At 47.3% G+C, this 16,736-nt stretch overlaps 1 protein-coding gene across 1 annotated transcript in view; it reads left to right on the top strand.

The window, feature by feature from the left end:
- Nucleotides 1-16,736, top strand: part of TTC28 (tetratricopeptide repeat domain 28) — a 75,460-nt gene that overhangs the window by 48,961 nt on the left and 9,763 nt on the right. The window contains exons 13-16 of the mRNA XM_009578467.1: nucleotides 1,067-1,207; nucleotides 9,275-9,419; nucleotides 13,906-14,085; nucleotides 15,196-15,916. Of these exons, the coding sequence (XP_009576762.1) occupies nucleotides 1,067-1,207; nucleotides 9,275-9,419; nucleotides 13,906-14,085; nucleotides 15,196-15,916 (1,187 nt within the window). The remainder of the gene's footprint in view (nucleotides 1-1,066; nucleotides 1,208-9,274; nucleotides 9,420-13,905; nucleotides 14,086-15,195; nucleotides 15,917-16,736) is intronic.

The following is a 16,736-nucleotide window of genomic DNA, read 5'->3' as shown; positions in this document are numbered from 1 at the left end:
CCCCCGTTGTTCAGCTAACCCCATTTCAGTGTTCATTAAGTGATTGGCTTTTGTCAGGACTTACTCTTTCAGGTTATTAAATTATATTGACCTGGAAGTATGCTTACAAGATATCCTGTGATCCATACAGCAACGTAGAGACAGCTCTAGTTACCTGCACAAGTACGTGTTGTGCATTAATGTAATTCATGTGCTCTTGTTGGAAAGAGCCTTAAGGAAAGGCCCCAAGTTGTCAGGCACCCAAAAGGAAACAGAAGGGATACAAGGCGGCTTCAGCAGGTAGCATAGCAGGTTTAGCTTGTGTACAAATTCCAAGGTTTGTGATGCACCATATAATATGCAAATTATTTATTAAATTAAAGGGAGGGGTTGTTAAAAATGCACATACGATAGTTGTGTTTGCCTTCTGCTTTTAGAAAGAAGAGAAAATGCGAACAGCAATTTGACAGAAAATCTACACTAAGATGATAATTTAGATATTAATGTCAGGAGATGGAAAATTTAGAAATTTTGGGCTCTATTTCTCTCTCTATTGCTGCTGTCCTATTGACATTGATAGAGTAAATTTTTTTTCTCTGTGCTTTCCCTGTTTGTATAACAGGAGAAGCAGCATGGCTCCCTTTTTTATGATGCATTTTGCCAGTGAAGGAAGCATACAGAGCTTGGAGTTATTATTGTGGAAATCTGAAAAGGATGCACTAACACATGTTCTTGGCCAAATCAAGGGCCAAGGTGGCGTTTGCTGCAGACCTCAGCTCTTCTGTGTTGTGCTACAGCTCCAAAAGTCCATACCTGCAGTGCACGAGAATTTGTGTCCTGTATGTCCATCAATGTGTGCCACTCTTCAAACCTTGAAGAATGCCTAGGAGAAGAAGAGGGGATGGGGTTGTTACTCTCTTATATGCCTGACAGGAGGAGGTGGTGCAATCCAGGGAAAATTTGACTTTAGCATTTGGTTGAGGTTGTGTCTGAAAAACATTTTCTCTCAAACTGGCTGAGCATTTGTCACAAAGCTGTTGCTCTGTCTTGCGTCAATGACTCCTTCACCCTGCTGTTCCCTCTGCAGAGCCTGTGCCAGTAGCGAGACTGAGAGTGAAGCTGGGGATATCATGGACCAACAGTTTGAGGAGATGAATAACAAGCTGAACTCAATGACTGATCCGACTGGCTTCCTGAGGATGGGCAGCAGGAAAAACCTCTTGAACAGGTGAGAATACAGCACTGCACTGTGGGGATCAGCAAGCAGAATGAGACATCTCGGTGATGGGCTTCTCTCTAAATTGCAAGTTTAGGGTGCAGCCAATGCCATTGCTCATGGTCTCCCTATTGCCCCGAGTTGTGGGGGCACAGAGCAGCAAACTGATACTGTCCTTTACGGTAGCAGTAACCATCCATTCTTCACAGCGTGGATGTATGGGGAACATTAAGCATCTCTCTTAGGAATAAGGTCCATATGTTAGTACTGTGCAGCACTCTCCCCTTCTGAGCAAAGGGGCCCATAGGCATTTCCCTTCTGTCCTTTTCTTTTGTGTTCATGTGGTGCAGTGAGAATTTCTTCCTCCCTCAGGAGAGCATCTTGCTCCTGATGGGATTTAGAATCCATTACTGCCTAGTGTTGCATGTGCATCCAGCCTGCGAGCTTCAAGTGCCTGGTGGCCTTCCACAAATAGGTGGCCTGTTGGGGGTTGGTTTTGTTCTACAGACTCAAGTGCTGGATGCGAGGGACAAAGAAGCCCTGCCAGGTCCTGAAAGGGCATGGGGTCCTATTGCTTCCTTCTTTAGAAATAGAAATTTTCAGTGCCAGGAGGCAGGACAAGGACTGAAAGCATCATTGTGCCTCTTGTGGGAGGGAGGACCCCAGGCACAGGCAGAGACCTAGATAGGACTATGTATTTCACTTAAGAACTCAGTAGCTTGGTTTGGGAGGCGTAGGGGGTGGCATCTTCATTGCGTTTCTAGGTGAATTTGATAGCTTAAGGTGATAGTCAGCAATTGTTAACTGATAATGCTGTCCTGAGGGGCAGCCATTTCGAATTTGCTCTTCTTCTGGCCAAGTGCTGTTTTTGACTATCTGAACAATTGCAGGGGAGCTCTGTTTAGTCCCTGCTGTCTGTGAGGTGTGGAGCTTGGAGCTGTCTGCAACACACTTACGGAAATACTTGTTTCTGTTGATCTTAACTGGTGTGCTAATTAGCTGGGAATTAGCTGCATTTCCAGAGTTACAGGACTGTGTGCTAGCAGCACAGTCTCCACTCATTTTCTGCCTCTTACAACTTGATAAGGTCTCAGTCTTTCACATTACTGTGCTGATTAGGACAAGCATTCGAAACGAAAATTGAAGACAGAATTTTTCCAGTGTTACCACTCCCCCAGTGGAGAGGGGCTGCATGACGCAACCCAAGGTTTCTGGCTAGATCTGTGCTCCAGCATTGATTGTGAGCTCAGGATACCCCAGGCCTTTCTCAGCTGGAAAAGAAAATGTGATCAGCCTGCAGTGTTGTGAGCCATCACTGGAGCTTGTGAGCTGTAACAGCATCCTCATGAAACTGGGAGCTGCCTGTTGGCACCAACAACTGGCCTGTTTTTCTTTCCAGAATCCACATGCGTATTTGTTCAAGCTGCTGCATTGATGATGAAATATGAGTACTTGCTAGTTTGGGATCAAACAGGCAGATCCCCAGGATTGCTGAGATGTTTTGCTAGTTCATCAGGCTTAGAAGGACAGGAGAATGCCCCTCTGATTAGAGGGGAAAAATATGATCCAATTCTGCTCCAGGGAATGCTAATCCTCAGAAACACTGCAGCGGCCAACCATGCAGCATCTATGTCTTTCTGCTTCATAGGAGCCAAGCGCATTACCTTGAGCCCACATCCAGGAGCTTACCTCAGGTGCCTTGTCAGGTGACTAGTTTGCAGCTTTTAGGAGAAGCTCAAGGATGGGGCAACTTGGGCACTTAATTACAAGCACCCTCACAAGAGCATCAGGAGGAGCACTAGAAGCAGCCATGTCTTTGATGTTCTCGCCATGAGCACTGAGATGAAGAGAATGAGAAGACACTGCTGAATGGCCTGCCTGCCCACCTTTTGCCTGCAGATGGGGGTGTGCCAGGGGGCTCCAGTGGCAGAGCTAATGCTGCCACATCTGTTTTGCACCTGGCTTGCTAAGCCCTGAATTCAGAGTAGATGCTGTAGTCCTGCCCAAGCCTTTGAATACCTCCTGTACTTAATGTCTGTTCCAGTCCTGTAGATGATCAAACTGAGGTTACAGAGTCTAGAAGGGCACTGCAGAAAGCATTAGCTGGCCTCTTGCTATACCGTGTGGTTCTTTATAATTAAGCTGTGTAGAGAGTGGTGTGGCTCATGGCATGCAGCACACCAAGCTTGGGACAACCAGGAGGCATCCTTGCAAGAGCCCTGAAGCTTCAGGAAGGACGCAGATGAAAATCTGCATGGAAGAGAGCAGATTAAGAAGTAAAAGGGGAACAGGCAGCATTTCTGTGCACTGGCCTAGAGCTCTAAGAAGGAACTGTGAGATCTTAGGCTTTGGTTAAGCAACAGAATTGAATGGTTAGCAAGAGCACAAGCTGTGATGTTGCAGCTCCAGACTCCAGCTCACCTCCTCTGTGCAGTGGCTTTTCTGCCAGCTAGTACTGCAGCAAGTTCATGTAGCTGTAGGTCAATGCTGAGTGGATTGTTGCTGCTGTAGTGCTTCAGAGGATGGTAAAATTGTGGCTCACAAGCAGTGACTGAAGGTATGGTGTCTGTTTGCTTTGGCTTTTGCGCTGCAGGGGACAAAGACGAGTAGGGCCTGCTTGGAGCTGAGAATAAGAGCTTGTCTTCCCTACTGCCAAGGCAGGCCCTGCATTCCTCATGTGGGGCTGAATGCTTGTTCACATCTTGTGCTTGAATGTTGGAGATCCTCAAGGGAGTTTGCATGGCTTGGGGCCAGTGCAAGTCCCTCACGCACAGGAATTGCACATGCTGTTAAGGTCCTATGTTAGAAAATGAGGCCCTGGAGATGCTGGGACTGTTTGGAGCCATCCAGTCTCCTTGTCTGGCAACCAGCGGGTGACTGAAAGGAACCCCTTGGTTTGGGACGGTTGCCCTCTGGCTGCTGTCATCAGGTAGCCTAGCTTTTAAGCAGAGAATAGTATGATTTTTTGGCAGTTCTGCTTAGAAAAGCAAAAATATGGGGGTTTGGCAGTTAACTTAAGGAAGAAGTGAGAAGAAATGGACTTCGGAGGAGAAGGAAGCACTGAAGGGACACTGCAGTGATCTCGGTACTGGGCAATAGCTGTCTAAGCTGTGGATGCCGCTGATATAGCCCCCAGGATAGTCCCAATTGCTCATGTCTTATGCAGCTTCTGTTTTCTCTGCTCCTTAGGGCTCTTAGACTTTTGTTGGGTTTCCAGATTAAAATCTGATTTCCTCCCTGCTCCTGTCTTCTGCTCCAGCAGAGTACTTGATCACTACCTGTACCTGAATATAGCTCCCCCCACCTTTTCTTTGGCCCCTCCACCATCATGGGGATACAGTTTGTCCTCCTTCCACATTCCTGCAGAAAACATAAGAATCAGCCCTGACGCTGCTCAAAGGGTAAAATATACTTCCTTAAGGGTAATTTTTTCAATGGAGTCGGGTGAGAATTTGTAAAAGGCAAATTGGGAGGTAAGGAGCAATATAACTTGAGATGTGAATTCACTTCTGCCAAGGCCATTGCTATCTCCCAGCTTCCCTTATGATTGCAAAGAGCTTGATTTTTTTCCAGCAGAGTCAGCATGCTCAGGATCCATGGCCAGTCCTACAAGCACAGTTGGAGATTTCCAGAGCAAGCTCAGTGCCGCAGTAAGAGTAAAGTCTCTGAATCCAGCCAGAGGAATCTAGCAGAAGGTGGTTACAATTCGCATGGAGCCTCAGCAGCAGTAAAAACATGGCTATTGCCAAGATACTGTTTCATCTCTTTGCTCAGGGTTTCTCATGGTGACCATCATAAGATGTCTGAGCGTATCTCCCCTCTCCTCTTGGTGTGGGACCCTGCCTTTGTGTTGATTCTGGCTCTGTAGGCTGTGCTTATGTTGTCACACAGCGAGGACCAGCTGCTTCCTAATGGATGGGGAGCCAGGAGCCAGGTGCAGCAGCAGAGCCTGCGCGGCAGGGGCCACACCAGCAGGACCCCATCCCGCAGTACCCAGTGAAGTGAGCAGGGCAGACCTGGGGAGGGCAGCCAGAGTCAGCCAAGAGTCCAGATCATCGGGCAAATGCCTGGTGATGAGGCAGGTCTGAGGTCAAGCCAGGTGTGCAAGTGTACAAGTCAGGATTGGGTCTGGTGGCAGTAACTGGGATCAGGCACAGCCCACTGATGGCTGTGCAGATCAATTGGGAGGGGGCAGGTCTGAGGGGATGTTAGTTGGCCAGTCAGGCTCAGGATCGGCAGGGTTCACGGGCAGGCGCAGGCAGGGCTGTGATGGAGCTGGAGACAAGCATACCTGCAGCGTAGCTGAAGCAGAGACCGAAGGCCCAGCCCCCAGCGTAAAGAGAGCTCCTGGGCTCGTGGGCCGGGCATGTTGGTAAAGGCCCCAGTTCAGGCTGGTCAGGATCATCAAAGCCTATAATGCCCTCAGGGGCCTGACAGCTTGCCCTGGAGAACCGAGCAGCTGACCCGCTCTGGAGCAGAGGGATAGGGGTGTACCAGGGTTGCTGGCTGGCCCAGGATGAAGCAAGGTCTTCGGAAGGCAGATTGGAAAGCAGTGGCTAGAGAGTTTCTTATCTGTCTGGTTCTCTACCATACGGGGTGCAGCGCTGTAGCTGCCCAAGTACAGACCACACAAGCAGAGAGTGCTGGGTGGTCTGTGGGTTTTGTGCAACCACTGGTGGGTTCTGGAGATAATTGCAGATCCTTGAAAGCATCCACAGGGAGCTCATATCTGAATGTTTTCTGGAGCTTCCCACAGCTTGGTATTGGGAGTGTGGATTCAGGGCTGCATCTCTAGGAAGGGTCTTTTTGAGGAAGGCTTGCAGAATGACAGGCCTGATGGATATCCATTGTCCTGAGGCTGTAAGACCACTGCAGCAGTAAGTCTGACCCCCAGCCCTCCAGAATGGCAGTGCTTGGTCATGAGTAGTATTTGACTCGTCCAGAGTCCTAATGAGTGCCAAGGCAAGAGCAGCTCTGTGCTGATGGTATGAACCCCTCCTTCCTGCCCGGGCCCAGCCTCGTTCGTCCTCTGCCAGCAGAGCCAGGCCCTGTGAGGCTGGTGGTAGGCCAAATCAGTCTGAGCTCAAGGCTTGCATGACATGGGCTTTCTCCCCCTTTCTCTGAGGCTGTCATGGGATCATTGCTTTGTTCTTGCATCTCCAAGACAAAGGGCGGAAGCAGAGTTAACGCTGATATATGCAGGCAGTCCTGAGTCCCAGTTTGTGCTGTTTCCTCTGCTTGCTGCACGTCAGGCTGCCTTATACAAAGGGTTATAAATAAGCAGCACTGCAGAGTCTTTGTAAAGGCTTCCAAATGAGAGATTTTACTGTTCCAGAAATCAGGGGACCCCTCTACATTGCAAGAGCAAGGTAGAAATGATCAGTGCGGCATCCCAGAAGCTAGCACTGGCGCTCTGTAGAAGGGGCATTTGGCCAAAAGGTTCAAAAGTCTCCCTCCTGTCACATCGAAATCACCTGGACTCAGATGCCTGACAAGCCACCTGGAGAGCCGTTTGTTTGCACTGGTTTGAGAGGCAAGGGAGTGGGCTGGCCCAGGGCTCCAGGTCTGCTCTGCCTGCTACAAAAGATCTCTGTCCATCCTACCCCTATGGATTTTCTCTCCTTTGTGTACAAAAACACACAGGCAAGAGATGTAAAAGATTTATGATACTCCCTTGGTTTTGTTCTAATAAAAAGCAATCCAGGTGGTGAAGGAATAAATCTAGAGCTGCTTGGCTGTGAAACCAAGATGAAGGAGGCTCTGCTGATTAGAGTAATCAAGCCCTTATTCCCTGCAATAAATTAATGTGTTAAAATTGCTTAATGCAGCAGGTGAGGCTGGCGAGTGCCACCTGCTGGCAAATAGCTGCTTCTTGGGAAGGTCAGGGCTCTTGTGCTTGGACTAAAGCTCTGCATGCCCACTGGTTCCTAGATAAGCAGTGGGGTATCCCTGCCCTTCTAGACTGGTATATCAGGCAGGATATACTGGAGAGATGTGCTTTGAGCACAGGGTCCAGGGCACTAGAAATGCATGAGATTGGGAAAGCGCAGTTTTCATTTCCTGATCTGATTTTAAAATCTGTGCCACATAAAGTATGGAAACAACTGAGCACTGCAAAGTGTGCTTGGCTCAGTCAGCTGCTGCAGTGAAGCTAGGCAGAGGGGTCCAGAGGGGAGCAGACAGTGCTGGGTCCATGCTGATCCTGCAATGAACTTGGTATTGCGCAAGCCACCTAGTCAAGTTTTCAGCAGCTCTGAGTAGCAGCAGCATACTTGTACCTTCATCAGAATCTCTGCATCAGAGAGCATAGGCAGTTGACACCAGGCTTCTGTCTGTATTCTTAAATGACTCCTGTTGGCCCATAAGATGTAAATTCCTTGTTTGTGGGGAGCATGCATGGTAGCATCGTTTTTTCTTTAGAGAATAGGTTTTAGACATGATGTGAGCTGGGTCTGGAGACTGGTTGCAGCAACTGAGGAGAGAAAAAGAGGGGAGAAAGAAATTTTCTGAATCTGTTGGTATGTGTCAGAAAAGGTCAGGGGTATATCTGAGGCCTGTGGTTTGTCAGTGGTAGGAGGAGTGCACTTGAGTGCAATGGTTTTGCTCTCCTTGTTTTTTCCTGCATGTTGGCTTAATCTGGCAGTATGAAGAGACACTGCCTATATGTGTGTGTGTATATCTGCTATAGGCATATATATATACATACATACGAATATCTATGCCTATAGCAAATATGCAATCAACTATTAATATATCTCATTGATTAACATAGCTGTTGGATGCTGAATTTTCTTTTGATTTCCTGGATGTGCAAGTATTTTCTGTTCTTATTTCTTTTCTGTGTTGATAGCCAAAAATTGATCCAGGCAAGAGGTAAAAATAAGGAACAGAGACAAGGCATTTCTTCTGAGTAAACGTTCTTAAAAAAAGGACATTGCAGACTAGTGTCCTGACAAAGCGTGTGAATTTGGTCATGTATCGGGAAACTGTAGCTGCTTTCCTGTTGTGTAAATTGCCAAAGGCACGTAGCATTGGAAGGTGTCTGAGAGGCAAAACAGCGCTGTGCTTCATAGAGCCTAAGAATGGAGGGAGGCTTTCTCTGCGCAGCAGCATCGGAGTATGATTTGGACTGGGATTTCATGGAACCCTCCATCGAATGCATTTGGCACCTTGAGGACAACAGGGCATGTTTTGCCTCATGGGTGGCCTTTTATGCTTGAGATTGTTGTGTTCATTACTGGACAGCCCCAGTGGTGACTCTGGTTACTTCAGACCTTGCACTACCGTTACTGTTTAATGTCTTATTTCCCTCCCCGCCTGTTCTTTAAGGCCCACCTGTTAAAACTTTCTGGAAAGTTACCCTTTTCACATAAAATGGTTGTTCATGGCACCAAGCCAAGGATAACCTTTCTGGGGAGCACAGCTGCTGGATCAGTGAGACCAGAATGGGGCAACATCATTTCCTCAATAGGGCAATAACTTTTTGTAGTCATGCCATCTCAAGTCTCCTCAAAGTGACCGTGTTTGGTGGCTGGTGATGCCAGGAGAATACGTGCAGAGCTCTGTCTGTGGGGATGTCAGAAATGGGCTCCAGGACAGCTCTCTGACTTTGTGGAGCCGTTCAGAGGAGTGGCAGCAAGTGCAGGTGTAATCTTCAGGTCTTGTTGTTTGCCTGTTGTCATATTTCCTTTTGGTAGCATGCTAGATTAGTTGGTGCAAAACCTAAGTGCAAATCTTCCTGTGATTATAGTCAGTTGTTAGTGGGTCTCATGTTAGCCTGCACACAACCGCTATACGTAGGTATGCGGTAAAAACTGTGAACAGCACTTCAGGCACTTGAGTTTGTAGAGAAACTCCATAGCAATGTAATACGCTGTCTGCAACTGGTTCACCCTGCCATTAATGTCATTGTTCATTGTGGTGTGAAGCTAAATGGGAGGATAAAGCCCTGCCATGAAGCATCTTACAGAACAGAGCCCTCTGGATGGACAGGGACTGGCTCAGTGTTATGAAGTCAGGGCAACCTGTAGTGAACCTCAGATTTCTGCAACTAACCTCTCACTTGCCTTTTGCCCACAGGAGCTGTCAGAGCATGACCAGTCTGTTCAGCAGTACCATGTCTCCTGTTAAGGATGGAACATCATCTCTTCCAAGGAGGCAGACTTCCTTCACCAAACCCCCACTCCGTGCACTCTACGACTTATTGATAGGACCTATGGAAGGAGTAAGCCTTTGATGCTGACAAATGCAGAAATTCACTTACCAAAATCCCCTGTCAGTGTGGGAAAGCAAGAATAGGCAGCTTGAGGATTGTATCTGAAGCATGGTGATTTTCACTTGGTCTTCCCAGATGGGGAGACTGGGTGTGTTGGAAGGTGGAAACAAGGGATGTTGCTGTTGATAGCACTTCCAGTCAGCTGCCAAAGTGTAATGCTTTTGATGAACCTAAGCAGGAAGTGTATCCTTAATTCACTAATACTAATTGGCAAACTGAGCAGCTCTACCTAGGGACAAACAGATCAGGCAGATAGAAAAAGCAGTACTGGGAGCCCGGCAGCACCACTGGCCCACCCTGTGCCTCCCGCTGCCGTGCAGTGCTGCGCTGGCAGCTAGCTGCAGCCAGACAAGCTGGGCCTTGCTCTCCCTCCATCCCAGGGGTTGGTGCTTCTGCAAGGAGATGGACGTGCTCCTGGCAGGTGCAGTGGGTGGGAGCTGCTGCTGGGGCTGGTCAGGCGCTCGGCAGCCTGCTTGGTTCACTGCCGGTGTCCCAGCGCTCGGCCTATTCAGGGCCCTGCTCTGCGCGTGGCGGTGCTGCACCGGGGCGCACCTGCCAACGCAGGGGTGGAGGACGCAGGCCCCGGCGTCGTCCTGTGCTGGTGGATCACGGGGTGAATTCAGAAGCAAAGGGAAGCTGTGTGGCGCAGTGTCCTGCAGCAGCCCTGGCCAGCCCGTGCGGGAGGCCAGGGGCGGCAGCACGGCCCCTGGTTCCAGTCTTACGGAGCAATGGCAGGATAAATTAAAAAGTCCTGTTTCTGTTGCGCGGTATCTCTAGCTAGAAGAGGTAAAGTCACTCAATCAAGAATTAATCTTTTCTCAATTTGTATCCAGCTGAACAAACAGATCAAAATGTCACCATGCTGTCATGTGAGAGGGAAAACCAGCTCTGCCTTGGGTTACTTTAAAGGCTGTTTGGACACTTTAATCTTGTCTGTAGACGTCACTTCTGTTGCGGAGGCATAACCTTTGTGAGCCTGAGCCTTTGTTAGCTCTGTCAGCCTGTGATCCCACTGTCACACCGTGAATCTTGGAGAGTGGAGCCTTCTGCTTCAGAGGCGGCATGTGCATCCTCTTTGCAGGGCAAGGAGGTCAGCCCTGCTTACGGGTTTTCTCTGTCATCTTCTACAATATTCTTGAGAAAGCTTCACCTGGGAGTTTAACGCCTGCCTACATCTAGTGTAAATAGGTAAGACAGGCAGGGAGGAAATCCTCATGGGGAATCCCAGGAGCCTGCTTCTCCTTCCCAGTGAGGATGCACTGTGCTTGGGCACTGCTTGGCAGGTTTGGGTGTCTGAGGCCCAAAATTGGCTCCAATAAGGTACCATAGGGCTTGGCAGGGCTTTCAGAGGGCACAGAATTAGCAGATACAGGGTTCTTACTGGCCACTTTGTAAGAAGATGCAGTTCAGGTCTTGTGCGTGGTTGGCAGTCCCATTATAACGGAAACTTCCAATTATAGCGACACTAGCTGCAAGTGAGGAGTGAGGGATCCATCCAAGCCAGCAGCTGTCAGCTGGCCTAACCCTGCACAGCCACGCTCCCCACGAGTGATGGACCAGAGACTTATCCAACTTCGTGACAAATCACCAGTGTAGCCAGTATCGTTGCTGTGGAGTGAGTAGAGCACATGTTCCTGTGCTTGGCAGTTCATGCTTTCTCCTTTTTCTCACTAAAGAGATTTTTTTTTGTTAGAACTCACCCTAACAATTAATTCTTGGGGACATATGAAACACAAGTGATCCTCATAGTTTTATTTCTGTTTCTGTAATGCACATACAGCCATCCTGAGGAAAAAATATTAAACTCTAAAAATATAAACTCTAGGGGTTTTACATACAAATTAAAAATTCTGCTGGGCACATGTCACTGTAATTCAGATGCTCTGATTGTGTTGCTGACAGCTAACGCTCCTAGAGCAATAAGTAAAATGGAATATGTATTAAAAAAACAAACAAACAAAAAAAACCCAAAAACATTTCTGGAATGCAACAACTGCCCTGGTGGGAAGCTGGGGCTCTGCAGAAAGAGGCACGGCTGAATGGAGGCTGGTAAATTTAGCTGCAGAGCACGCATGCTGATTCACCCCAGGCAGTGAGTGCCAGGGAGGCTTCTCTCAGGGCTGCTGGGGTTGTAAACAGCATGTCAGGACGGAGCGGAGGTGGTTTGCAAGAAGGGTCCCGAGGCTGCTGTGTGTCAGCAACTGCCCTGCCTCTCTGTCTCCAGTCTGTGGGGCAGGGTGAGCTCCAGAGCTGTAAGGAGGACAGGAGAAACAGCAAGAGGTCAGCAACTGTTTTTAACTCCTTTTAAATGAAAATTTTCTTATCCTTCAGCAGTTTTGTTCACACTTCAAATGGCAAGAAGCCTTTAAAAGCACCTCGCTGTCTCTTCAACTTTCTACTGTTTGACATTCTCCCTCATAGCTGACCTGTTTTTTGGTATTTCTGACTTGTTCCCGACTCCCTTTGGAGGAGACCGCCGGACTGATTTTTCTATTTCTTTAGTAACGTTCATTCATCTTTGCTGCTGCCTGAGAACTAAAGCTTGAGACTGACTGCAAATTCCTGCTATTCTTTGATTGCTAGTGAGAGGGGGTCGGTGTATCTCAAATTAATCGTCAGCTGTCAGTGCATCACAGTGCAGTCTGGAAGTCTGCTCCAGTCAGACCCTGAGCAAGGTGGAGAGGAAGAATTGTGTGTTAGGACCAGGACCAGCTCTATATATAAAACTTTACACAAGTAGTAATATTCACCCTCAAAATGCACAATATCCCTTTCTTTTCTGTTGCACTGTCTGATTATCTGACATGTCCACACTTAGGATTTTCTGACATTACTTCTGCACCCCTCTTGTTTCAAAAGTCTGTGTTTCCATTAGACGTTTCATAGTAGTAGTTCACTGTTGGCAGCGAAAGAAGGAAGAGTCTTCTCTCCCCTGTTAAATGGGGACTCAACTGAAATAAGCGTGCTCTAAAGCAGGGATGTTAAAGGGAGCAATGTTTGATAAATAACAGAAAAGAGGTAGAACATGGATGTTATTTCTTCCAAGAAGAATGTATCTAGCTAGCACCTCAGAGGTTTTGGTGGTTTTTATTTATGAAATGTAAGCCTTGTGTTTGAAAAACATACTTCCTTTACTGCTGTTCTGTTGAAGCCCCAAAATTTGCATCAGGAGAAGGTAATGTTTGGAGGCATTGGAAGCTAGTTCAGAAATTCACTTGGAACGAGTCAGGCAGTTTTGTCATCCTTTGCTGAGCAGACTGAGTAGCTGTTTTTCTCCTGTCAAAACAGATGTTTACTACATCTGATGGCAATTAAAATGGCTTTAAATGAAAATTCTCAAAAGAATCGAGAATCTAGAGACAAGGATCTCGTCCTGCATACTAGATCCTTGTCTCCATTCTGCAGTGAACACTGCAAAGTTAGCTTCCCTTTGGGAACATCAAGCAGTCTAGGCAGAAATAGAACAACACTAGTTGAACTGGTTATCTCCAAAACTATGTCAAGTTGAGGACTTTGTCTCATCCAAGCTTTGCTAAAAGTTTCATCTTCAAATGAATGGTTTATTTGCTAGGCCAAGCTATGGCTGCTGCTCTAGCTTACGGGTGTAGAATTGCTTAGAAATTTACTGCTGTTTTGCATGAGAGTCCTTTAGACTTTTTTTTGTGTACTGCAAGTGTTTAAGCTGGAACAAATTTCAGTGCTTTGAAGTTACTCTTCCCTGGCGTGATAACTAATTATTTTTATGATACACTAGATAAATAAGATTGAAATTCCCACGGTTATATGAGACCGGGAGCAGTTGCCACTTTTTGTGCCCAGCTGCGTGTTCCGTATTTATTAATCTCTCTGCCTCACTTCTCCATCCATAACATCCTTTCTGTTTAAACCTGTTTGTGACTCCGGGTTGATTACAGTGTCAAGTGTCTTGAAGCGCGGGTCATACACACAATCTGTCTGTAGATCGTTTGCCTTTATATAGGAAATTCCTATTTTGAAATTCAATATCAGAAAGAATACTCTCTTTCAAAGGATAAGATGATAATAATATTAACAGACATAGGTGGTTGGGGTTAACAAAACCAATTTTATGCTGGAGCAGAAGGAGTTGCTGTACCATGGTGCGGCTGCGCCCCAGCACCCTTGCCAAGGCTGGGTGTGATGACTGAGATCTGTACAGCGTGTCAGTGTGCTCAAGGCTAGTTCGTCCCAATGGGATTGTTTGTGCATAGGTGAGCAACAGTCCAGCTGCATAGATCTGTCCAATGCCAATGGGTGTTCACCTGTCACCACATCTGTGTTCACACAGCACGTAATTCTGATGCGGATATTTCCAAACCTGACGTGGGGTCCGACTAGAGCCTGGCGCTTGGAAAGTGCAGGCTGGGGTACTGATGGAGTGAAGGGGCTGAACTGATTCTCTTTCTTTTCTTTTCAGGGTTTGATGCATTCCAGTGGGCCTGTTGGCCGCCACCGCCAGCTGATACTGGTTCTGGAGGGAGAACTGTACCTCATTCCTTTTGCTCTCCTGAAGGGCAGTTCCTCTAATGAGTACCTCTATGAGCGCTTCAGCCTCATTGCAGTGCCATCCATCCAATCGCTGAATCCCAGCTCCAAGGTCTGACATTGCCTTATAAAACCTCTCTCTCATAGAACCTCTCCTGTGGGGTGCAGGTTCCTATACATGCTAGAATAGCAGCAGTTCTGTCCTGCTGTGCCAGACGCCAGAATAGAAACCACAAATGTACCACCTTCCCGAGGCACTCTGGGTTCTGATGAGCACGATGAGCACCACAGCTGTGAAGTAGATTCTGATGTAGTTACTGCAGCACAAAATTACAGCCCCAGGCATGCCAGGAAGGACAAGGGGAGTGGATCATTTGGATATCCTCATCTAAAGGATAGCGTGTCCTGGGGTGTGAAACTACATGGCAGACTGCAGAAATGTAGGTGTTTGTGATCAATACTGAGCTTCCTTGGCAAGTCCTATCATGCTCCTGGTATGTTTACCCACGTTTTAGCTTTCGGTGTGGAGAAGGCCACTGATGTCTCGTGACACTGAAGCTGTGAGGCAAAGTGAATACCACAGGCAAATCCAGCAGAATTATCTTCATGCTGATGTTTGGCATCAGCATTTCTAAGGCCCAGGTCTCCAGGGAGAATGCCCTAAGTCACATCTGCTCTTGCTGAGCAGCGGTCTGCTGCGCGTCTTGGCTTGCACTGGGTTAAACAGTCACTGGAACAGCAAAAGGGTCTGAACGTTGTCAGCATTACTGATGTGGGGATTAGACTATTCTGTTCAGTATCAGGCCCCAGTAATCAGTTGCATGCAGCACCATGCCGCTGACAGTGGTGATACTGATCCTTGAAATACAGGTGTGAGAAACCAGTTAGTGAGTGATTACAAGTAGTCTTCCCTTAAGGTGGGAAGCTGGGATCTTCTTCATGCTTTTAGCTCTGCTACAGCCCTCAAAGGGACTTGGGCTAAGTCTGTTGTTTTCTATTATCTATTTGTTCACCCAAGATGTGGGAATAGAAATCCTGACTGGAGTCAAGTGGAGATGTTCCTTGGAAGAGTTAAATGGAAGAAACTAAAGAAACGCAAAGTTTTTTTGTAATTATGACAACCAGACTTCAGTTTAGAGCTGAAGCGACAGGGTGTTTTATTACCAGTACCATAACAAACAGATCTTTGAACCCCATTTTCTCTTTCTCTTTCTCTCTGTAGTCCCATGCGAGGAAGAATACTCCTGCTTACTCCAGTTCTACCTCAATGGCAGCTGTCATAGGAAATCCCAAGCTCCCTTCAGCTGTTATGGACAGGTGGCTATGGGGACCTATGCCCTCTGCAGAAGAGGAAGCATATATGGTATCTGAGTTACTTGGCTGCCAACCCTTAGTTGGCAGTGCAGCAACAAAAGAGAGGGTCATGAGTGCTCTCACTCAGGCAGAATGTGTCCATTTTGCAACCCATGTCTCCTGGAAACTGGCTGCTTTGGTCCTGACACCCAACACTGACAGCAATCCAGCCAGCAGCAAGAGTTCTTTTGGGAACCCCTACACAATCCCAGAATCCCTTCGGATGCAAGATGATGCCAGTGATGTGGAGAGCATCTCAGACTGCCCTCCTCTTCAGGAGTTTCTGCTTACAGCAGCTGATGTCCTGGATCTGCGGCTTCCTGTCAAATTAGTGGTTCTTGGCTCTTACCAAGAATCCAGCAGCAAAGTCACTGCTGATGGAGTAATTGGCTTGACAAGAGCATTCCTGGCTGCTGGGGCCCAGTGTGTGCTAGTGTCACTCTGGCCTGTTCCTGTGGCTGCTTCCAAAATGTTTGTGCATGCCTTCTATTCTTCCCTCTTAAATGGGATGAAAGCCAGTGCAGCCCTCGGAGAAGCGATGAAAACTGTACAGAGCAGCAAGCAGTTCTCCCATCCGTCCAACTGGGCAGGTAGGAAGAATCTGCTTTTTGACAAACAAGACAGGGTTTCTAGGAAGCGCTCTTATGCCAGATTGTTTGAGTTAAGCAAGGAGCGGTGCTAGCAGGTAGTTGGGAGTAGCATGTGCCCTGTGCTCTCCCAGAATTCAGACCCTGTGTTTCAGACCCTGATTCAGCTGAGTGTGGTTGAATGTCAGTGTCATGGAAAACATCAGTATTTCACTGTGTATAGTAAGTGGGTTATGAATTTGATATAATTTAAAGCAATTGTGAGGTGAAGTGTGTTTCCTCACAATGGTTTCATGACTGGAAGAAATAACGTGCAATACGATAACTCATTCCCTGTGTTTGAAATCTAATCTTACTGTGTACTTGGGATTGAGTTAGCTGGAGCGAATTTACAGAACCTTCTGTCCTGGTTTTGGCTAGGATAGGGTTAAATTTCTTGCTAGTGCTGTGTTTTGGATTTAGTATGAGGAGAATGTTGATAACACACTGATGTTTTCAGTTGTTGCTAAGTACCCTGCTAATTCAAGGACAGCTCCCATGCCTACTGACTGAGCTAGGTACACAAGATGGGAGGGAACATAATCAGGACAGCCAGCTCAGCTGGCTAATGGGGTATTCCATACCATGTGATGTCATGCTCAGTATATGAATGGTAGGCGTGATCCAGGAAGTACCGATTGCTACCTGGTTATTGGTCAGTGTGGGTGGTGAGCAATTGCATTGTGCATCACTCATTTTGTATATTTTATCATTATCATTATTATTCTCCCTTTTCTGTTTTATTAAACTGTCTTTATCTCAACTCACGAGTTTTTCTCACTCT

This window comes from Fulmarus glacialis, unplaced genomic scaffold, assembly GCF_000690835.1.
Source record: "Fulmarus glacialis isolate BGI_N327 unplaced genomic scaffold, ASM69083v1 scaffold30445, whole genome shotgun sequence".
NCBI classification, from domain to species: Eukaryota; Metazoa; Chordata; class Aves; order Procellariiformes; family Procellariidae; genus Fulmarus; species Fulmarus glacialis.
Note: the sequence above shows the minus strand (reverse complement) of the source record. Positions and strands in the feature narration are given on the sequence as shown.